Source organism: Sabethes cyaneus, chromosome 3 (genome assembly GCF_943734655.1).
Source record: "Sabethes cyaneus chromosome 3, idSabCyanKW18_F2, whole genome shotgun sequence".
Lineage (NCBI taxonomy): Eukaryota > Metazoa > Arthropoda > Insecta > Diptera > Culicidae > Sabethes > Sabethes cyaneus.
Genome location: NC_071355.1, coordinates 234,302,316 through 234,324,497, shown reverse-complemented (window position 1 = coordinate 234,324,497; position 22,182 = coordinate 234,302,316). Strand labels below are relative to the sequence as shown.

The window sequence follows — 22,182 nt, the reverse complement described above, 5'->3', positions numbered from 1 at the left end:
AAAACTGGCGGTAAGTTGTAAATATTAGAAGAAATTTTCTCATACCTTTATTCCTTTTTGGGCTAAATTCCTAAACTTAGCCTTCATAGAAACCCGCTTGTTGTGGGCCTTCATTTGCTTCTTCGTAGGTGGTTTAGTTTTCTTCTTGTCCAGAATCGGATCTCGCTCCACCACTTTGGGTTCAACCTTAGGTACTAGTGTTATCTCAGTAGCTTCCGGTTTCGCTCGATTCTTTTTCCTCAGTTTCCGAATTTCTGCGTTTTTCTTCTCCAGCAATAAAATTTTTTGATGTGATTTCTTTTTACCGCTCTCCGAGAGACGAACTCGTATCTGTCGTCCATCCAGAAAGCTACCATCCAGCAAGAAGGCTTTCTAAAATGGAAGTTATCAATTGTTAGAATATTAGTCTCTATAAGCATCTAAAAAAGGACAGTCTACCTGAAATCCCTCAGGATCCAACATTTCGACGAAAGCAAACCCGGATGCTCGGCGTTTTGGAACGCGTACGCTCTTGACTCTGCCAGCCTTCCGAAAGTGTTCTTCAATTTCTTCCTTCGAGGTTGAGAAGTTCACATTGGAAACATTCAACACCAGCCGCTTGTTGCTTTTAATGGTTTGCAGTATCTCCGCCAGTTGCGATTTGGTCAATGTCGGCAAATTTGGGTCACCATCGTCCCCACTTTCGTCACTGCTGCCGCTGCTCTCCTCGTCAGAGATATCGCGGCCACGTTTGGCAGTACTTTTGCGTACCTGTTTTGGCAGCGGAAACTCCTCCTCCACTGTCTTCTTCGATACCGCTGGTACAAAGGAGCGTTCCACATCGTAATCGGAACCACTATCATCCGGCTCCGGCGGAGGTTGGGCTTTGCGTTTGGTTTTGTGCATGCTGCTGGTTTCGATAAATCTACAAGCTACAAGACTAATTTTAAACGATATGTATCGAACGGAACTAAAAGTTAACTAGCTAATGAGAAAGGCAAAAGCTGAAACCATGAAAGCATGCTTTTGTTTACAATCATGGCAGCGATGCCAGATTTTTCCTACTAAAACTGTAACTGCTCGAAAATCGAACCAAAAATTACTCGAAATCCGCAAAAGATCAGCAAAGGTGCCCATTAAATATTACGTAACACGAAAAACGCCCACTCACGAATAAAGCATTGCACGCAGATGTCAGTGCGTTTTTTTTGTCCAAGGTTTGACAATGTTGTGGGGTTGTTTTGATTACTTATTCGCAAGACCCAGAAGCAAAATACTGCAAAAATGACAAAAATATATATGTTGTGCAGAACTGCTATCATTTTTCTGCTTCGGAAAAGTCAGGCATTTCCGGTTTCCGCAAACAAGTGGTACGAATTACAAGTAATAAACACACTAGCAATAAAATTAGGTTACAAAGCGAATCAAAATAAACACACAAAAACGTCAAACCAGAGTTGACGTTAGGCACCGTGCAAAGATTTATCACAAACTTTTAATAAGCGATGTTTAAGCTACTTCAAGTTTTTCAAACCAGTTCTCTCCCAAAAGCTACTAAACAGGCTTAATAGCGGATTTTTCTACTAAAAAATCTGCTTCTAAACAGCCATAAACATCAAACCGTTTTACCGCTGCCTAAAAGTGTTAAAGTGTAGAGTGGAAGCTTTCATTAGGCTCACAGCTTTCAAACTACTTTAAAGCTGCTTAGTGGCTTTACAAACTTCTACCAAGTTTTCTTCCGGCTCACAGAACACATACTGTCAGCCAGGGCTGAAAACAGTTGACAGAAAATAATGAGTTTGAAAAAAGGAAAATATCAGTTCATTATATTCCCTCTATTGTAACACCAACATCAAATCATAGCACTCGGAGATATTTGATACCTACATATCCAAAGGCTGATTTTGAATTTGCGCGCGTTTTACTTTCCCTACGCAGTCTAGTGAGCTACTTTCAGTTATCAAAAAAATCAGCATTCAACAAATGAAATGATTTTTTCAGTAACGTCTCTAGACAAACAGGCAGTTAATATACATTGCGCCTATGTTCGTAAGAATTTAGTTTTAAGATTTTTTACTTAACACTTTAATTTTAATCACAATAATTGAACAACTAAACAAAAAATCTTGCTGCATATACCTAAAAAAATGAAATTCTAATAGCGTCTGAACTAACCATTCATGATTGAACACACAATGTAAATTATATTATAAGCACTTTTATTAACACTCTTGATACGCATAGGCGCTCCCGGAAAAAAATCATTTAGTTGAAATGAAAATGATTTTCTTTAAAGTTCAGACTCAGTGATATCATGTGTGAGTTGACTGCCACAATCGCTAAAGGAAAAACAAAGTTCACATACTGGACGGCGGCGTTCACGATAGCGCCCTTAGTTCATTTATCAGGTAGCACGAATCATAGGTTGCTGATTTCGTAGCTAACTCATTTTGGCGCATTTTAACAGTATGATTTTGAATTTTTGCAGCTCTGCTGTCAGCTCCTAAGAATTTCGTAAAATGAATTTCGCTGCGTTCCATTTTTTTAAATCTAAAAATAGATTTTTTTGGCTGCATAAAGGTTGATGAAACGTTGATTAAACGACTGGAAAAGCAGATTGCAAAACTATTTCTCATTTTAAAACTACCCAGGTAACCAATAAGCATTTCCAATGCAATTTAAAAGCAAGCCAATAAGCATTTAAGTTGCCTTAAATGCTACTTAAATGCTATTTTGGCAAAATATGCGGCTACTTTACTGCTAGCCCTCTTATAGTGCTGACAATGCTTATTTGCAGCTAGTTACCAACAAGAAGAATTTAAATAGAATTGTGGATACCAATTTACAACAGTTATGCTGTCAAAAAGCTGATAAACAACAACCTGCAGTATAAAACGCCAGGGATGCTAATAAACGACTGATTTACTGCTTATTTTAATGCTTATTGGTTACCTGGGTAGAATTGACAGCATTGCGCAAATTGGCTGTTTAAAAGCGCAAAAAAATTCGATTATGCTTCATTGCAGCTTCGAAAGCAGCTATTAATTGTCGACTAACATTTGAAAGGGGCGGATAAGCCAACTGTCAAACAGAACGAGTGAGAGTTCATTTTCCTGCTGCTCCAGTACAAAATAACGCTCACTCGTTCTGTTTGACAGTTGGCTTATCCGCCCCTTTCAAATGTTGGTCTACAATTAGCCGGAAGCTTGATAAAATCACCAGATTTAGATGCTTAAGAGCTGAAAAAAGGTTTTTATTTCCAAATCTAAACCATATATCAGCCACAGGTTGAATAAAATCAGCTATAAAAACGTTTGATCAGCCTGAAATTGTTACTTAGGAAGTATCTCAACAATAAAAAAAATGTAGTTTTTCGCGAACAAAAATTTTCATTTATCGTCCTTTTATGGTAATTTTTTTAGGCGAAAAACCAAAATATAATTAAAAAAGGCAGCAAATTTATGATGAAATATGGCCAATTCTATAGCATAAAATAGGAAACAAAAATATGAATAAAATTTGAATTTGAGCTAATTTTACAATGAATTTACCATAAGTTTCAATGTTCACAATAAAAACTGCTGTAGAAGCTAGTGTAGAAGCATTGTTTCTACTACAAAATTTAATATAAATTTTTTTCGGTTCCACTCCGCGGTTCCGCTTTTTACGCGAAGGATACGTCTTGCGTAAATCAAAACCGCGTGAAAAAAACGTGTAAATTCCGAAATTCGCGTAAAAACCCCGCGTAAATTCCGAAATTCGCGTAAAAAACCGCGTAAATTCCAAAATTCGCATAAAAAAAGCTTTGTGGATTTCAACACTACGCAAAAAATAGACGTTTTGAGCACATCCGCGTAAATTCCAAAAATCGCGTAAAAAACCGCGTAAATTCCGAAAATCGCGTAAAAACCGCGTAAATTCCAAAATTCGTGTAAAAAAATACATGTAAATTCCGAAATTCGCGTAAAAAAACCGCGTAAATTCCAAAATTCGCGCAAAAAAACTTTGTGGATTTCAACACTACGCAAAAAAATAGACGTTTTGAGCACATCCGCGTAAATTCCAAAAATCGCGTAAAAACTGCATAAATTCCGAAAATCGCGTAAAAATAGTCGCGTAAAAAAACCACGTAAAAAGCGACTTCAGCACGCAGAAAAAAAATTGTAAATGCAAAAAAATTCTGTATAAATTCAACAAAAAATATTGTTGACTGAAGGCTAACCTAGATATTTTTTTGATTCTAACTGTTTGACTTTTTAGTTCAACAATAAGGTTTGTTATTTCAAATAATTGCTAGTTTCTATCAAAGAAAAAATTGTAGAATCAAAAATAAGTACTTTTGGGTTTATAAACGATCTAGTAGAAGTAAAAGAAGTACGAATTTAGTTTAAACAATATTTTTTTGAATTTAAAAATATGATACCAGTTGAACTCAATAACAGGGGATTGTTGTTTCAAACTATCACCATTTTTCTGCGTGAGTGTATGTATTAACTGACAATTCGAGCAGTCGAATGTCAAACTGGCAATTGCTTTTTTAGAAATCTGGCATCTCTGTGCCTGTGCGCTAATCAAAACAAACAAATCGAAGAGGAGTGCGTTAATGAACCTTTTACCCAGGCGTATGAAACTGCATGGTAAAGAAGCAGCTAACATCTTTTTATGCATCCTACACGTCCGACACAAAAAGAAAAAAAGCAAAATAATAACTTTGTTCGAGCGCTTACCAATACACATTTATCCGAGGCTGAAGTTAGAGCGGGCTACTCACAAATACATTTCATCCGAGGCGAAGTTTGTTGTGGGCTAGATGAGATGTTGGCTACACGAAAAATGTATGGGAATGACATTTGTGACAGTGGGGTGCTTTTACCCGCTTTGTTTTTGACCGGTTTAATCCTTAATGTTTTTAATTAAATGAATTAAAATTCGTTTAATACACTACTGACTGTTTATTGAACATGACCGCGAAAAGTGTGAAAGTTTTATTCCGATGTTGTGTGAAAGATTGCGACGCGTTTTACGCAAAAGACCGACAGAATAATGAAAGCTTTTTTCGTCTTCCTGATCCTGAACGAATTACCACGCCACATCTTTGCCGTTTGGCTCGCATGCGTTTAGTCGCCTGGAATAAATATTTTTCAAAAAAGCTTTTTACGCTGCCGAAGAATCGGAGAATTTGTGGCAGGCATTTCGTTTCAGGTTAGTTGGTTTTAGATTTGTAAGCTGCGCTTATCATTACATACAAACTTGTATTGCGAAACTTTGAAGGTCAGCCTGCGAAACTGACGGATACCAAAGGTGTGGATTGGATCCCAAGTCTCTATCTGTCGAACAATGCAACAACGGTTACAACTGAAGCGCTGAAGGATGTCTCTTCAACCGAGCCAGTTGACGATTCAACAGTTACCAGCATAGGTACCTGATTAGGAACAGAATGGTTTTCAAAATCTTCAAATTTTAAAATGTTTTTTTTTATAATTATCAGCTCCGCTGGATACAGTATACGTAGATGATGGACAGTTTTCGTCGTTCAACACTGAAATAAGCAGTATAGATCCGATAAAAAACGACGACCAGTTGAGCCGTTTTTGTCGACTGTGCTTGCGAGATCTGCCAAACCTGCTGCCTATAACGTCTCCTTTCGAGGATGTTTTCATCTCAGATATGTTACTGGCGGTTGCCGGAATAAGTTTGCATGATCAGAATGAATTTCCAGAAAAGCTATGCGACGGGTGCTTAGTAAATTTACAAACTGCTTACGGTATTCGGAAACAGTTTGTTGAAGCGGACTCGATCCTCAGAGAAATGGCTCAGAACGAAAATGTTCCACTGGTTGTTAGTTTGCGAGAATATCAGGAAAACGACTATGATAAGACGAAAGCTGTTGTGGCTGAACCATCATCGGAGGAACAAACGCAACAGAAGGATGGTTCTCGTGACACTGGTGACGAAGAAACATTTGAATTCGAATCGCAGCAAAGTATATCAATTAGTACTAAAGAAGCAGTTAAAAAGTTTAAACGTATTGTTAGAAAGAGTATTCTATTTCAAAACAATTTAAAAAGGAAAAAACGCCGCTACGATATGAAAATGCAAGAATCGAAAGTTGATCCCAATAAATGCTACATTTGTTCGACGGTTTTCAGTGACCCGGAAAGTCTAAGTGTACACATGCCATCGCATGTGCAGATGATTCCGTACAACTGTGACTTGTGTGTTAAATATAACGGGCCCAACAAGGTCATGAAATCGCTTGTTTTGCTTCATAGGCACTTCCGAATGCATGCCGGTCCAATCGAATGTCCGAAGTGTCCGGTCAAGTTTTATACCGTTACCAGATTGCATAACCATATCCAGCGGTATCACAGCAAACATGCCGGTGAAGAATACATCTGTGCAATATGCGGCAATAAAGTATTGGGCCGGAAAGATTACATGTTTCATTTAAGATCTCACAAGGCACTGCAGGAAGGACGCTTTACATGCCGATTTTGTGATAAAAAATTTACACTAAAAGTACGTTTAGTCCGACACGAGCTCGGTCATACCGATGAAAAACCGTTCAAGTGTAAATACTGCGAGAAAGTAATATCTGAGAATTCCAGCAAAATACAAAGTTCAATTAATTTCAATTTCTTTTCAGTGTTTTACCGTGCAGAGCTCACGATACTCACACGAAAGAACGCATACCGGTGAGAAGGGATACCGTTGCGAATTCTGCGGCAGTTCCTATCGGACCGTTTCCGGCCGAAGACAACATCAACAGACCATGCACGCAAATATGCCTGGAGTACCACCCCGAGCTCTGAAAAGCAGATTTTTTCTTCGGCAACCAGTAAAATGCAGTGTGGAAGGGTGCAGCTACGTTACTAACATTCGCGCCAGACATTATAGGCACAAGAACAGCCATGAAATGAAACATCACTGTGAACACTGCTCGGAACGGTTCCCTACTAAAGAAAAGCTGCGGCAGCATACGACCAAGCACACCGGAACCAAACCTTACTGCTGTGATTTGTGTGGCAGAGGTTTTAAGTGCAGGGTACCGATGAGTTGAATTTTCTAAACTTTAATATTTCATTAATTTGATATCGATGTTGCAGCTCGGTTTAAGTGAGCACATGGACCACCACACCGGTATTCGACCGTATAAGTGCGAAGTATGCGGGATGGGGTTCGTTCGCGAGCGACACTTGAAGAGCCATAATGTAACGCACAGCGAAGAGAAAAACTATGAGTACGTGGAAACGATTCGTTCAAATTCGGTTAATTTGACGAGGTTCTTTTGCATTTGCAGATGTTCTCTTTGCGATAAAAGTTACAAATACCAACAAAGCCTAGGCAAACATGAACGTTCCTATCACACGCGAGCGGTGCCGAAGTTAGGGCTGGATGACTGTGTGGACGATACGATGGATTCAATCGAGAAGGATATCGGATGTTTGTTCGAGGATGACTGCGAATAAGGTTGGTAAATTATGTCAATTGAGCAGTTATCGAATATTATAGTGCAATTCAAACATGCGGACAGTTTCTTATTCCGATAACAATAAACTACTTTTGTGATTGTATACCAATTTCCCGAAACCCGCCTCCTCAATTCTCCGGTCACAGTGAAGACAGATTCGCTGCGCGCTTTGATAAGAGCGATGTCACGAGTCCGGTCATGCGCGATATAAACAAGTTCCGATCATGTAGCGCAACTGAAATCCAGATGTGATCCAAATAGTCCCAATCCTTGTTGTCTACTGCACTCGCTCTTAATCTCTGACGAACTTCTATCAGAACGCTCCCTCCAGTTGATTTTCGGCTGTTTTGCGGATTTCTGTCATAGCGTAAAACTTCATAGTCGGATCCGCCACTTGACTAGAAAGTGTACGTGAATCGAGCTAGGTCTCGGTTAGGACGATGATATCGTAGTTCTGATCGGAAACGGCTGTACGATAGTCTGTGACGCGAGAATTCACGCTGTCTATATTTTAATAGACGATCACATGCTGTTTCCGGTCTGATAGCTCGCGGGAGATCACCGCCGTCAACGAGTCGGCAGTTCTGCGTCATCGATGGAAGGCAGGAGCGTTGACGTGCAAACTTATCTTGCGTGATGATTTGTGTGCTAGAAGGGCGCGTCAAAATCCTCTCCGACCTTATAAGACTTGGGGTGGTTACCACATCCCTCATCCAGTCTTCGATTCATTCGATACCCGGATGCTCCCTCCCATTTACTATAACGATGGTATATGGCAATGTAATAAAATGTGTGTTATATGAATGAATATTATATGAAGATATATGGACAAAAATAAAACAATCTCACCAGCATTAATTTAATTTTTTCTTCTGGTATCCATGAGCATTATTTCAACTTTTTTCGGCCAGAGTTTTCACTGTACACTGTTTGTTTGAAGCACCTCTCATGAGCTAAAACGAAACAAATAATTAAAATAACTTATATTAAGCTTACTAACAACAAGGTCGTGTGGTTCAGCCGTCACGCAAACCCGCAGTTTTGAGATCAGGCAGCCGGCAACCACCCAGCATCGCACCTCTTAGCTTGGCTACTCAATAGAGCATTACCGGGTAAGGCCACGTGGAGGCGCTAGGTAGGGGCTTGGGATGGCCGGAGCTATGTTGGACGCTTCCCCATTTGCCTTACACATTTCATACCCCTGTAAGACTGTTGAACGGCGGCCATAAAATATAGTACATGGTATGGAATAGTTTAGCAGTCGTGCTATTTTGTTAAAAGAAAAAAATCATGACTTGAACATTTCTTGGCTTATCCCAAACCCATTTCTATTCAACTATAATACAGTTATTAAATATTATGCATATTATGTGCGTATCCCGCTCCTTCTCGCTAAATCGACAAATTTCTACTTCAGCACCTATCATATAGCTCAATGGCATGTATATCGTTGATTTATTTTGACATTTGCTTTGACCGCACTCAGCCCAATGGCTAATGTTTATTTTTTGTCTCGCGAGCGTACGGTTCATCTCCGTCATCTCACTATTGTTATGTTATTTTATTGTTATCGTTGACTTGACGCGAATTAAAACAATTCTAAAAGTTTGTCGGAATCCGCTTGCTGTTTATTATGTCCGTGAAAAAATTGAAAGCTAAATTCCGATGCTGTGTGGAAAATTGCGATTCGTATTATTACAGGGGTCGGTCGGATAACGATAGTTTTTTTCGTCTTCCCGATCCTGAGCGAATCACTACGCCACATCTCCAGCGCTTAGCCCGTATTCGTTTAGCTGCCTGGGAGAAATTTCTTACTAAAACCCATGTTCCGCCCCCGAAGCATTGGAGAATTTGTAGAAAGCATTTCGTTGCAAGTAAGTCAAAATATAACATTTTACTTTATCAATGTCGACACTGCGATATTTTGAAGATGAACCCGCCAAGCTAACGGACACTCAAAGCGAGGACTGGATTCCAACTCTCTGTTTGCCGAACGGTGTTACAACTGCCGAAGCGCTGAAGCCGATTTCGCCATCAGAGCCAGCTGAAGATTATTCAAAAATTGCTAACTCAGGTACCCTATACTTATAAGCAGATTGGCGCCAAATTGCCGTTTTTCATTAGATTCATTAGTATCTGTTTACAGTCCCAACCAAAGTAAAATTTATTTTTTAAGTTATAAATATTCTGCTTATATATGAATTGTATACGTCTAAATAGCACTTAAAATCTTCAAATCTGCAGATCGTAATGTATTTTTTTTATGATTATCAGCTGCATCGCACACAGAATACTTAGAGGATTCAGCGTTCACAATCGAAACAACGGATACCATAGTAGATCCTTTAAAATTCGATGACCAGCTAAGCCGTTTTTGCCGACTATGCTTGCGAGATCTGCCAGACCTGCTGCAAATAAGGTCCACTATTGATGATATTTTCATCCCAGATATGCTGCAAGCGGTCGCAGGAATAAGCTTGCACGACCAGAAGGATTTACCTGAAAAACTATGCGACGGATGCTTAGTAAATTTACAAACTGCTTACGGTATTAGGCAACAGTTTGTTGAGGCGGATTCGATCCTTAGCGAAATGGTTCAGAACGGGGACGTTCCATTGGTTGTCAGTTTGCGTAGGTATCAGCGAAACGATAAGCATTTAACGAATACTGATGCGGCTCAGCCCTTATCAGAGGAGCTAACGGAACAACTTTCTTTTCATGATGCTGATGATAAAGAATCGCAGCAAAGTAAACCGTTCGTTGGAAGGACTATTCCAGAGCCGAACGATTTTTCAAATGGAGAACGAGGATACGAATCACGCCAATCCGACATCGAGAAAGAAACTAAACTTGATCCTAATAAATGCTACATTTGCTCAGAGATTTTCGATAACCAGGAAGCCCTAAATATACACATTCCATCGCACGTGGATATGATTCCTTACAGCTGTGAATTGTGTGCTGAAAATAACGGGCCCCGAAAAATCATGAAATCGCTTGCTACGCTCCATAGACACTTCCGAATGCATGCCGGTACAATCAGCTGTCCGAAGTGTCCGTTCCAGCTGTGTACCGTCACCGGGCTGTACAACCACATGCAGCGGTATCACAGCAAAGGTTCCGATGCGGGATATGTTTGTGAAATTTGCGGTAGTAAAATGTCCAACCGACAAGATCTCAAGTTCCATTTAAGATCTCACAGAGCACTGGAAGATGGACGATTTACATGTCGTTTTTGCGACAAAAAATTGACGACAAAAAGCAGCTTAGTTCAACATGAGCGTGGTCACACCAATGAAAAGCCGTTCAAGTGTAAATACTGCGAAAAAGTAGGAACTGAGATTTGTAGCAATATACAGTGGTAAATAAATCTAAATATCGTTTCAGTGCTTCAACAGTGAGTCCCATCGGTACACTCACGAAAGAATGCATACCGGAGAGAAGGGATATCGTTGCGAACATTGCAGCAACTGTTACCGTACCAGTAATGCCCTGAGACAGCACCAACTTACCATGCATGCAAACATGGCTTCGGTAAAACCTCGAAGCCCGCAAAAAAGGTTGTATTCGCAGGGGCCAGTGAAATGCAACGTGGAAGGGTGCAACTTCGTTACTAACAATCGAGCGACCTATTATAGCCACAGGAATAGACATGCAATGAAGCATCACTGTGAACACTGCTCGGAACGGTTTGCTATTAAAGAAAGTCTGCTGCAGCATATGTACAAGCACACCGGGGTCAAACCTTTCAGCTGCGGGTTGTGCGGTAAAGGTTTTCTGTTCAAGGTTTTTGATAAGTTAATTTTTATAAAATTGAATGTTTCATTGATTTGAAATCTATATTGCAGAACAGTTTAAATGAGCACCTGGACCTGCACAGCGATGTTCGACCGTACAAATGCGAAATATGCGAGATGGGTTTCGTTCGCGAACGAACCTTGAGAAAACATCGGTTGAGGCACACCGTTAAGAAAAACTATCAGTATGGGGAACCGATTTTTGTTTTACACTAAATTATATTGATCAGTTTATTTTACATCTGCAGATGTCGCTTCTGCGTGATGCAGTTTAAATACGAAGGGACCCTAACGAAACATGAACGTTCTCACGCCGGAACGGTGCCGAAATCAGACCAGGAGGAATGTTTGGAGGCTACAAAAACTTTAATCGTGGACGGTATCAACTGCTGGGTTGAGGAAGATAGCCAATAAATTGGCATAAGTTTAGTTGAGTTGGTAGTTTCCTTTTTTGTCGTGAGCAAATAAACACCTTTGTTGTTCTTTCTGTTTGATTGAACTTGGCGTTATTCTTGAAGTCGATCAATTCTTCTTCTGATCTGAAGGGTCGATAATACGATCACCTAAAGCGGAAAAAGAATGCTTAAATAACTTCTAATGTTTCGAGTTGGTTTTTCGATGTCCTGAACTTCAGCATGATGCGCTGAATCTCCCACTAAAAATATAACTGATTTTTGACGTAGGACTACGTCTTACGGCAAGGTTTGGGATAGGGTGTCATTCCAAAAAATCGAAAAATGCGAGCGTCACCAAAATTGAAAGATTTGGAGCGGTAATAGCTTAGCGGCTTCCCGATCGATTTTAGATATTTTTGCACCAATCGATCGGAAAATCTACGACGAATAAACAAAGTTATTGATTTTTAAGTGCGCACTATTGAAAAACTAGAAAAAATGAAGCCTTGTCCATCTAGAAATGCTAGCTTCGTCATAGGTTGGAAGATTCTTTACGATGATCTAAACCTATATCACTTTGATAAGTGACAAAGTTTCCTGATCTCGTAAATTCGTAAATTACGGAATTTGTGTAAAAAACGCCTAAGTTCTAAAATAATAGAAGAGAAGAGTAGAAACCGCGTAAATTCCGAAATTTGAATAAAAAGCCTCGTGAATTGGACTAACTCGTAAAAACAGAATTCTGAATTCCAAAAATCGCCGAATTCCAAAACTATTTTCAAAAATTGTGTAAACTCTAAAAATAGTGTAAATTTTGAAATTCAAGTGAAAAATTGCGTCAATTATGAAATTTGGGTACAAAACCGAATGAATTGCAAAGTTTACGTAACAAAACCGCGTAATTTCCTTGCTTCGCGCAAAAAAACTACGCAAAACCAAAAAGCGACTTCAGTGTATTTGGTCCGTCGGCCGTTGATGACATAAATGTTGGAGTTCCTCGTTGGATATCCAGTTGTCAGACCACTACTTAGGCACGAATCGTATAGCTAACGATTAGTGTAAATACCAGCAGTTTTTGTATTGTCTCCGCTAAGACGCGCCACGTTTCGCAGGCGTACAGCAGCAAGAGTTTAACGTAAAAGTTGAAAACCTGGATTTTCGTATGTCGATAGAATTGGGTTGAGCGCCAAATATTTCGCAGACCTACATAGGGACCCTGGGCCTTCCTGATCCGTGTGGCTATATACTACCAAGACAGGTAGTGCCATCGGGTGTTGTCTGGCCAGCAAGACATTGAGAGGCTTCCACGTGCTCAACCTGGGGTGACATTACGCATCTCGTTTCGAGTGATTTTCGTTCGTTTCGACCACGTTAAACAAATGGGCGTCTCGAACGAAAATCACTCGAAACGAGATGCGCAATGTCACCCCTGTTGTCCCACTACTGTGAAGTTGGAAGCATTGTCAGTGTTCACTACCTCTACCATAGGCTTAGTCTTTGCTACATTGTCTGTCGGACCTGCTGCCTGCTATAGCTCTTGGAGAGGTCATATAACTTGTCCTGTATATCGATTCGGTGTTGTGCGGGCAAGACAATGTTGCCGGCTAGGTCGAGTTCATTTAACTATTCTATCGTTAGAGGATTCCAAGGCAATCCTCGATTCGGTCTACTGTCAATTGTTCCAACTAGTATCTCATAGTATCATGGTGGTAAACGGCTGAGTAATTGCGCACTGGGCATAAAATAGACCATACAGTAGTCGATAGCCTCTTACCCAGCAACTCCTATCCTTACCCTACCTTCTTACGGTACCAGCCGGGATACAAGCAACCTCGGTGGAGATCGAGTGACCAACCCGGTCGAAACCAAGATCGTATGCTGACAGGGAAAGATGGCTCCTTCGAGCTACGATGGCCCTACGGTGATACTGTGGGGTTGGTTGCGGGCTTTGCAAGCCTAAACCACAAAAAAACCAAAGCAATGCACTGTGTAAATAATAATAATTCTTATCGGAACAATCGCAAAGACCCTGGCGACCAAAACGGACTAACGATTGAAAATTAGGAACATGGAACTGTCAGTGTCTTAATTTCCTCGGTGGTGGCCGATCAACTCCCGAATGTGCAGATTAAGAATTAGGAGCTGATTCTTTAATATTAGCAGTCAGGAAAAGGAACTTAAACGGGTAATTATACGGTTCGGCGCACACCCGCAAACGAACGAAAACGGCCTGACTTGTCGACTTCGCCGCCTCCAAGAACATGACCATACGTAGTACCTTTTCCAGCATAACCCCCGCTATTGGTCCACCTGGAGATCACCCAACCAGACAGAATTACCGATTGACCACGTTCTGATAGATGGGTTGGCACTTCTCAGATATTATCGACATCAGAACCTCTCCGGGCGCTAACATTGATTTGGATCACTACCTAGTATGTAGGGATTAGGTATGGATACGTCAAAAACTATCTGTTGTGAACAATATACGATACCGGCGTCCGTCACGGTATAATCTAACGCGACTGAAGCAACCGGATGTCGTCGAAACCGCGCTGCCGGAAGAGGGTGAGGACTGTTGGGATGTCATGAAAACAGCCATTAACAGCGTAGCGGAGAACCTCCTAGGCCGTGTGGCACCGAATCGACGTAACGCATGGTTTGACGAGGAGTGCCAGCAGATATTGGATGAGAAAAATGCAGCGCGGGTACAAATGCTGCATAGAGCATGTGCTGTCAGAATGTGGAACGCTACAAACAGAAGCGGAGACACCAAAACCGACTTTTCCAGGAGAAGAAGCGACACCAGGAGAAGAAGGAGTGTGAGAACTCGAGCAGCTATACCGCTTTCACGACACATGACACATGGATGGCATTGGAGCGGAACTTATTAAAATGCGCCCGGACAAGTTGGCCTGTTAACTGCTGTTCCAAGTCATCTTCCATCGCCTATCGCCAATAGCCAATACATTTGTGGGAAGTTATCAGACCGGCTTCATGGAGGGTCGGTCTACAACGGAACAAATCTTCACCCTGCGGCAGATCCTTCAGAAGTGCCGCGAATTTCGATCTACTCGCAGTTTTCAAACGGTGGCTGCTAAGAACGGCGAATCCAGTATTCAGAAAGTGGTTAAAGCTGGACAGATGCGTTGGGCAGGACACGTCACTAGAATGCCGGACAACTATCCTGCCAAAATGGTTTCGCATCGAATCCGGTAGGGACAAGACGAAGAAGGGCACAGCGAGCGAGGTGGCACGACCAGGTGGAGTGAGATCTGGCGAGCATTTGGTGCCTGCAGAACTGGAGACTAGCTGCGGTCCATGGCCGGTGATGGAGGAGGTATGTTACGCAGGCTTTGTCTTTGTTATAAGACTTACGGCCAAATAAGTAAAAAATAGAACCTCTGTAATATGAATACCAAGATGAATGCGTTCACATTAAAAATGATCAATAGCGAAAAAGTCATATGTTTCTTCCTTTCATTGGTTTCCTCTTCCTCTTACCAACCCACTGTCGAAATGTCTTTCCCATACATTCCCTCATCTAGCCCACAACAAACCTCACCTTGGAAAGAATGGTGTTTGTAAGTAGCCCGCTCTAACTTCAGCCTGGGATGAATGTGGCTTCGGTAAACGCTTGAACAAAGTTGGTGTTATGCTTTTTTTCTTTTTGTGTCGGACGTGTATAGGAAGCGCAAAAAGATGTTTTAGTCGCTTTTTTTTCCTCCGGTTTCATCACACTTAAAAAAAAGCACCGAAGTCGGCATAATTTTGCCGAGATTTGGACAGCCGATCGTTCGGTAAATTTTTTTAATGATATCAAACGTTAGTAAAGATTCGGAAACGTCGAAATGCAACACCGAAATTTTTAACGAACGCTCGGCTGTCCAAATCTCGGCAAATTTTGCCCAGTGTTTTAAGTGTGTACGTCTGCTTTTACCCTATACAGCTTTGGCATACACACTTAAACGATTCGGTAAAATTTACCGAAATCTAAACAGCTGAACGTTCGGTAAAATTTTTTATTGCACCAAACATTACTAATGATCTGTAAACGTCGATTGGCACTATCGAAATTTTTACCGAACGTTCAGCTGTTTAGATTTCGGTAAAATTTTACCGAATTCGGTGCTTTTTGTTAAGTGTGTAGCAATTACCCAAAGCAATACCGCATGTTATGCAATTTACTTCCTACCTACATCGTTGGTTTCATCTCGCGTAATCCGGTAAATTTCTTTTTCTGCCACCCATCTTGCACCTCATTGGCGTGGTTAGCAGGGTTGACATCCGCAGTGCAGATTCCGCACGTTGCCATATGAATTTGACAGCTCACCCAGTTCAGTGTTCAGTGACACAAAACAAAATTTGTTTATTTCGTTCGGTTTGTTATTGCTTTGCTAGTTCGCTATCGTTGACGCGATTCGAGACAAATCTGAAAAACTTCTGGACTTCTTTAAAATAAATTGCTGTTTGTTATGTCCGCGAAGAAAGAGAAAGTTAAATTCCGTTGCTGTGTGAAGGATTGCGATTCGAATTATTCGCTGGATCGAGCAAAAAATGTCAGCTTTTTCCGTATTCCCGATCCTGAGCGGATGTTTTCGCCACATCGGTGTCGTTTGACTGGTATTCGGTTAGCTGCCTGGGATAAATATTTTCTGAAAACTAATGTTGTGCCTGCAAAGTTTTGGAAAATATGTAGTAAACATTTCGTTTCAGGTAAGTCGGAACGTAACTTTTGCTTGTCAATATTATTAGATATATTTTACAGGTGCACCTGCCAGGTTGACCGATACCAAAAGTGTGGATTGGATTCCAAGTCTCTGTTTGCCGAACAGTGTTACAACGGAGGCACAGAAAAATGCTGCTTCATTCGGGCCAGTTGATTATTCTAAAATTGTTAACTCAGGTACATAATTTATGAACAGAATCACGCAAAATTGCCATTTTGCGATCGCCTTATTGTCGAACGTAATACAGATAGTAACCAAAACCTTTGATTTTACTATGCGTATCTGTTTGCAGACCCAAGCAAACTAAAGTTAATTATTTTCAAGCTAAAATTTTTGAACTTTATTGTATAGAATTTTCACTTTTTTTCTAACCACTTTAAACACGGTGTAAGATTGTATCAGAATCTGCAGATTGTGCATAAAATGTTTTTTTTTGTGATTATCAGCTGCTACAGATACAGTGTACATCAAGGATGGAGAGTCTTCATCTTTCAAAATCGAAACAAGCAGTATAGATCCTTTGAAATTCGACGACCGGTTGAACCATTTTTGTCGATTGTGCTTGCGTGATCTACCGAACCTGCAGCATATAAGATCCACTATTAACGGTACTTCGGTCCCAGACATGTTAATAGCGGTTGCAGGAATAAATTTGTACGACCAGAATGATTTACCTGAAAAGCTATGCGACGGATGCTTAATAAATTTACAGACTGCTTATGGTATTAGGAAACAGTTTGTTGAAGCGGACTCAATCCTTAGGGAAATGGCTCAGAACAAAAACGTTCCCCTAGCTATCAGTTTACAAGAATATCAGAATGACGACTGCGATCAGCATTTTATGGAAACTGATGCAGCTGAGCCATTATCGGTGGACGAGCTAACGGAACAAAAATTTTCTCCGGATATTGTAGATGAAGAAACATTTGAATTGGAATCGGAGGAAAGTAAGCCAATAGTTGGAAAGACTGCTCCAGAACAGAACAATTTGGCAACAGAACGAAAATTGGAATCACCCGAAGACCAAATAGAAACGAAACCTGATCCTAATAAATGGTACATATGCCCAGAGGTTTTCAGTGACCAGGAAAGCCTAAAGGTACACATTCCATCGCATAGCGGTGAGAAGGAATACCTGTGTGAATACTGCACCAGCTGCTTCCGTACCGATACCGACCGAAAACAGCACCAACGTACCATGCATGCAGATATGCCCAAAGGAAGACATCGGACTCGGAAAAGTAAGATGAAACATCACTGTGAACACTGCTCGGAACGGTTTGCACTTAAGGAAAGTCTGTTGTTGCATGTATTCAAGCATACCGGAACCAAACCTTTCTGCTGTGAGTTGTGCGGCAAAGGTTTTCTGTACAAGGTCGTGATAAATTATTTTCCCTAAAATGTTATGTTTTATTGATGTGAAGTTATTGTTGCAGACTAGTCTAACTGATCACGTGGCCCTGCACAGTATCGTTCGACGGTGCAAGTGCGAAGTATGTGGTATGGGTTTCGTTAACGAGCGACTCTTGAGGAAACATCTTGTGAAGCACAGCGATGGGAAGAACTATCAGTAAGTAGAAACGATCTGTTGGAACTAAGCTAATGCTATGAATTAATTTTACATTTGCAGATGTCGTTTCTGCGGGATATGGGTTAAATACCGAGGGGGCCTATCGAAACATGAGAGTACTCACTTCAAACCGGAGGCAAAGCAAGAGCAGAGTAAATGTTTAGAGGCTACGAAGAGGTCCATCGAGGAGGATTGCTTGGTTGAGGAAAGGTCGTAAATAGATTAGTAAATAAGTTTAGTGGAGCTGGTACATTTATCGAATATTACATTGCAGTTCAGCCATGAGGTACCTAGTTATTTATTCTGATGACAGTAAATAACTTTTCAGCATTTTGTTCGGGTCGACATGGGTTTTTCTTAAGGACGGTCAATTGTTCAGGTCTGAAGTCAATTTTGATTCATTTGACAGTACCGTCTCAACCGATCAAAATTTAAAATATGCGGCATTTGTAGAACTAATTATTATCTACAGTTTTGCAGAATAAAGTTTTGCTGTATCTTTTGTAGTTACGATGATACAATGCTAGTACTTCATTAGTAACTAAGTGAACGCTATGAGACTGTACGGATAAATCTGTTCTATTCCAGGAACCCCTTCAAATGAGGTTCTTTCCCTATTTTAGGTTAATTTACTTGTTGCATCAATCAATGTAATTGATACAACCACCTTTCGCAGGCGAAGCAGTACAGATTTAACGTTTGAATTGAAAATTCTGGGTTTCGTATGAAGAGTGATCTGGTTTGAGCGCCAAATGTTTCGCAGACCTGCAAAGGCACCCTTGACTTTCCTGATGGCTTTATCAGTCTTGGTCCACCATCGGGCATTGTCTGGCTACCAAGATATTGAAAGGCGTTTACCTACTCAACTTGTTGTCCTGCTACCCTGAAGTTGGTGGGATTGTCAGTGTTCACTAGCATAGACTTAGTTTTTGCCACATTGACTGTGAGACCTGCTACCTGAGAGCTCTTGGCGAGGCCACCTAACTTACTCTGCATATCGTTTCGGCATTGTGTGAGCAAAACAATGTCGTCGGCTAGGTCGAGGTCATTTAGCTGTTTCATCGTTAGAGGATTTCAATGCAATCCTCCGTTTGGTCTGCTATCATTTGCTCCAACTACTGTCTCATCCATAACGATAGCTGTATAGGGTCGGACAAGACGCCATTGTGCAACACCTTGCACGAGAACATCTCGTTTTGACCCTCTTACTTACTAACTTATTCAGTCGAGAGCCGGGGTGGCTCTTGCCGTATCAAGAATTCATTCCTTACTTATTCATTCCATTGTACTCGCTACTCGGTCCTGGGCTACTCGTCGCCAATTCGTGTCGCCCTCGACACACGCAAGTCGGCTTCAACCTGGTCGAGCCATCGTGCACGTTGAGCCCTTCTATCCCTGGTGCCGGTGGGGTTCTTGAAGAGAACGGATTTCACTACACAGTCGTCCGGCATCCTTGCGACGTGGCCGGCCCACCGTATTCTCCCAACTTTCGCCAGGTGTGCGATGGGAGGCTGGTAAACGGCTTGGCAATGCGTACCATCGGTGCCTTGTGCACTGGGCATAAAATAGACCCCACAGTGGTTCACAGCCTCTTACCTAGCAACTCCTACCCCTACCTCCTCGTGGTACCAGTCGGGATACCGAGCAACCTCGGTGGAGATCGGGTAACCAACCCCGGTGGAAACCAAGGTCGTATTCTGACAGGGGAGGAGGGCTCCTTCGAGCTACGTTGGCCCTCCGGCGATACTGTGGGGTTGGTTGCGGGCTTTGCAAGCCTGAACCACTTAAAAAACCAAAGCAATGGACTCCATAAGTAATAATAATAACTCTAATCGGAACAATCGGCAAAGACCCAGGCGACGAAAACGGACTAACGATTGGAAATTAGAAACATAGAACCGTCGGTCTCTAAATTTCCTCGGAAGTACCTACGTGCTTTCTAAAGAAGTGAAGAGCCGCAAGCTCGACATCTTAGCGCTGCAGGAGGTATGCTGGAAAGGAACGATGGTACGTACGTATAGAGATGGTCATACCATCTACCAGAGCTACGGCAATACACATGAGCTGGACACAGCTTTTATAGTGATGGGCGAGATGCAGAAGCGGGTGATCGGGTAGTGGCCGATCAACCCCCGAATGTGCAGATTAATAACCAAGGGCCGATTCTTCAATATAAGCATAATTAATGTGCACAGCCCTCACCTCGGAAGTACCGATGATGACAAAGACGATCTCTAGGCGCAGATGGAGCGTGAATACGACCGCTGCCCAAGACATGATGTCAAAATCATCATCGGGGACTGTAATGCTCAGGTTGGTCAGGAGGAGGAATTCAAACCGGTGATTGGACGGTTCAGCGCCCACCCGCAAACGAACGAAAACGGCCTAAGACTTGTCGACTTCGCCGCCTCCAAGAACATGGCCATACGTAGTACCTTCTTCCAGCATTACCTCTATCATCGGTACACCTGGATATCACCCAACCAGACAGAATCACAAATCGACCACGTTCTGATAGATGGTCGGCACTTTTCAGACATTATCGACGTCAGAACCTATCTGGGCGCTAACATTGATTCGGATCACTACCTAGTGATGGTAAGGATACGTCAAAAACTATCTGTTGTGAACAACATACGATACCGCCGCCCGCCACGGTATAATCTAGCACGATTGAAGCAACCGGAGGTCGCCGAAAACTACGCGTTATCTCTCGAAACAGCGCTGCCGGACTGTTGGAATGCCGTGAAAACAGCCATTAACAGCGTAGCGGAGAACGTCCTAGGCAGTGTGGCACCGAATCGACGTAACGAATGGTTTGACGCGGAATGCCAGCAGATATTGGCTGAGAAGAACGCAGCGCGGGTACAAATGCTGTGTAGAGCCACCCGTCAGAATGTGGAGCGATACAAAGAGAAGCGGAGGCAGCAAACCCGACTCTTCAAGGAGAAGAAGCGCCACCATGAGGAGAAGGAGTGCGAAGAACTCGAACAGCTGTACCGCTTTCACTACACACGGAAGTTCTATCAGAGACTCAACGGATCTCGCAAAGGCTTCGTGCCGCGGGCCGAAATGTGCAGAGATAAAGATGGATGTATCTTGACTGACGACCGTGCGGTGATCGAAAGGTGGAAGCAGCACTACGATGAACACCTGAATGCAGGTGTGCAGGTGGAAGACCATGATACCGGAGGAAGTGACCACATTAGTGCAGCAAGCGACGAAGATGTGCCACCCCCATCGATAAGGGAAGTTAAAGAAGCCATCCAGCGGCTGAAGAACAACAAAGCAGCGGGAAAGGATGGCATTGGAGCGGAACTTATTAAAACGGGCCCGGATAAGTTGGCCGCCTGGCTGTCTGCATCAACTGATTGTCAAGAATTGGGATACGGAACGACTACCGGAGGAGTGGAAAGAGGGGGTTATCTGCCCTATCTACAAGAAAGGTGATAAGCTGGATTGTGAGAACTACCGAGCGATCACTATCCTGAATGCCGCCTACAAAGTGCTGTCCCAAGTCCTCTTTCAACGACTATCGCCAATAGCCAATAGATTTGTGGGAAGTTACCAGGCCGGTTTCATGGAGGGTCGGTCTACAACAGACCAAATCTTCACCCTGCGGCAGATCCTCCAGAAGTGCCGCGAATTCCGAGTCCCTACGCACCACCTGTTCATCGATTTCAAAGTCGCATATGATAGCGTAAGCCTACAAGAGCTATGGAAAATTTTGGACGATAAACGGCTTTCCGGGTAAGCTTACTAGACTTGTCATGGCTACGATGGATGGGATCCAGTGCTGTGTGAGAATGTCGGGTGGATTGTCGGACCCATTCGAATCTCGCAGGGGACCAGTGTTGCCACATGTACAGATTTATCTGGAAAAGTACAGATTTTTTCGAATTTTTTGGTACAGATTCTGTACGGTACAGATTACAGATTTTTGCCAAAAAGTACAGAAAGGTACAGATTTTTATGAGTGTTAAAAACTCATGCTTTTTTCTCAGTGCTGTTTCTTGAAATCAATAGAGAAGCAATTCTTAGTATGAATTAAAACAAAACAAATCGTATTTATGTCTAAGTTTAGCAGAGACATGTTTAAGCATCATGAAACAAATAAATGATTTGACTCGTGCATTTTTTAATGCTAGCAAACCAAATTTTTCTATGTAATAAATATTTTTAATGGTACAGATTTTGGTACAGATTTTTGGAAGAAAAAGTACAGATGAAAAAGATTTTT

The 22,182-nt window shown here is 41.9% G+C and overlaps 4 protein-coding genes across 4 annotated transcripts; 3 read left to right on the top strand and 1 right to left on the bottom strand.

Annotated features, from left to right (window-relative positions):
- Positions 1 to 39: 39 nt before the first annotated feature.
- Positions 40 to 967, bottom strand: LOC128743529 (uncharacterized). The gene is made up of 2 exons (XM_053840125.1): positions 439 to 967; positions 40 to 372 (listed from the first exon to the last, which is right to left on the bottom strand). Exons 1-2 carry the CDS (start codon positions 883 to 885, stop codon positions 40 to 42), a joined length of 780 nt encoding a protein of 259 aa, XP_053696100.1. The 5' UTR covers positions 886 to 967.
- Positions 968 to 4,855: 3,888 nt separating this feature from the next.
- LOC128743186 (zinc finger protein 62 homolog) lies at positions 4,856 to 7,519 on the top strand. The gene is made up of 6 exons (XM_053839714.1): positions 4,856 to 5,181; positions 5,251 to 5,397; positions 5,468 to 6,567; positions 6,626 to 7,024; positions 7,086 to 7,219; positions 7,280 to 7,519. Exons 1-6 carry the CDS (start codon positions 4,941 to 4,943, stop codon positions 7,446 to 7,448), a joined length of 2,190 nt encoding a protein of 729 aa, XP_053695689.1. The 5' UTR covers positions 4,856 to 4,940; the 3' UTR covers positions 7,449 to 7,519.
- A 1,607-nt stretch (positions 7,520 to 9,126) lies between these two features.
- LOC128743418 (zinc finger protein ZFP2-like) lies at positions 9,127 to 11,702 on the top strand. Its single transcript, XM_053839992.1, has 7 exons — positions 9,127 to 9,324; positions 9,381 to 9,524; positions 9,725 to 10,081; positions 10,187 to 10,779; positions 10,838 to 11,236; positions 11,299 to 11,432; positions 11,496 to 11,702. The coding sequence occupies exons 3-7, from the start codon at positions 9,901 to 9,903 to the stop codon at positions 11,659 to 11,661; spliced, it is 1,473 nt and encodes a 490-aa protein (XP_053695967.1). The 5' UTR covers positions 9,127 to 9,324; positions 9,381 to 9,524; positions 9,725 to 9,900; the 3' UTR covers positions 11,662 to 11,702.
- A 4,373-nt stretch (positions 11,703 to 16,075) lies between these two features.
- LOC128743650 (transcription factor Ouib-like) lies at positions 16,076 to 18,208 on the top strand. Its single transcript, XM_053840268.1, has 5 exons — positions 16,076 to 16,358; positions 16,411 to 16,548; positions 16,819 to 17,747; positions 17,809 to 17,942; positions 18,003 to 18,208. Exons 1-5 carry the CDS (start codon positions 16,118 to 16,120, stop codon positions 18,157 to 18,159), a joined length of 1,599 nt encoding a protein of 532 aa, XP_053696243.1. The 5' UTR covers positions 16,076 to 16,117; the 3' UTR covers positions 18,160 to 18,208.
- Positions 18,209 to 22,182: the final 3,974 nt, after the last annotated feature.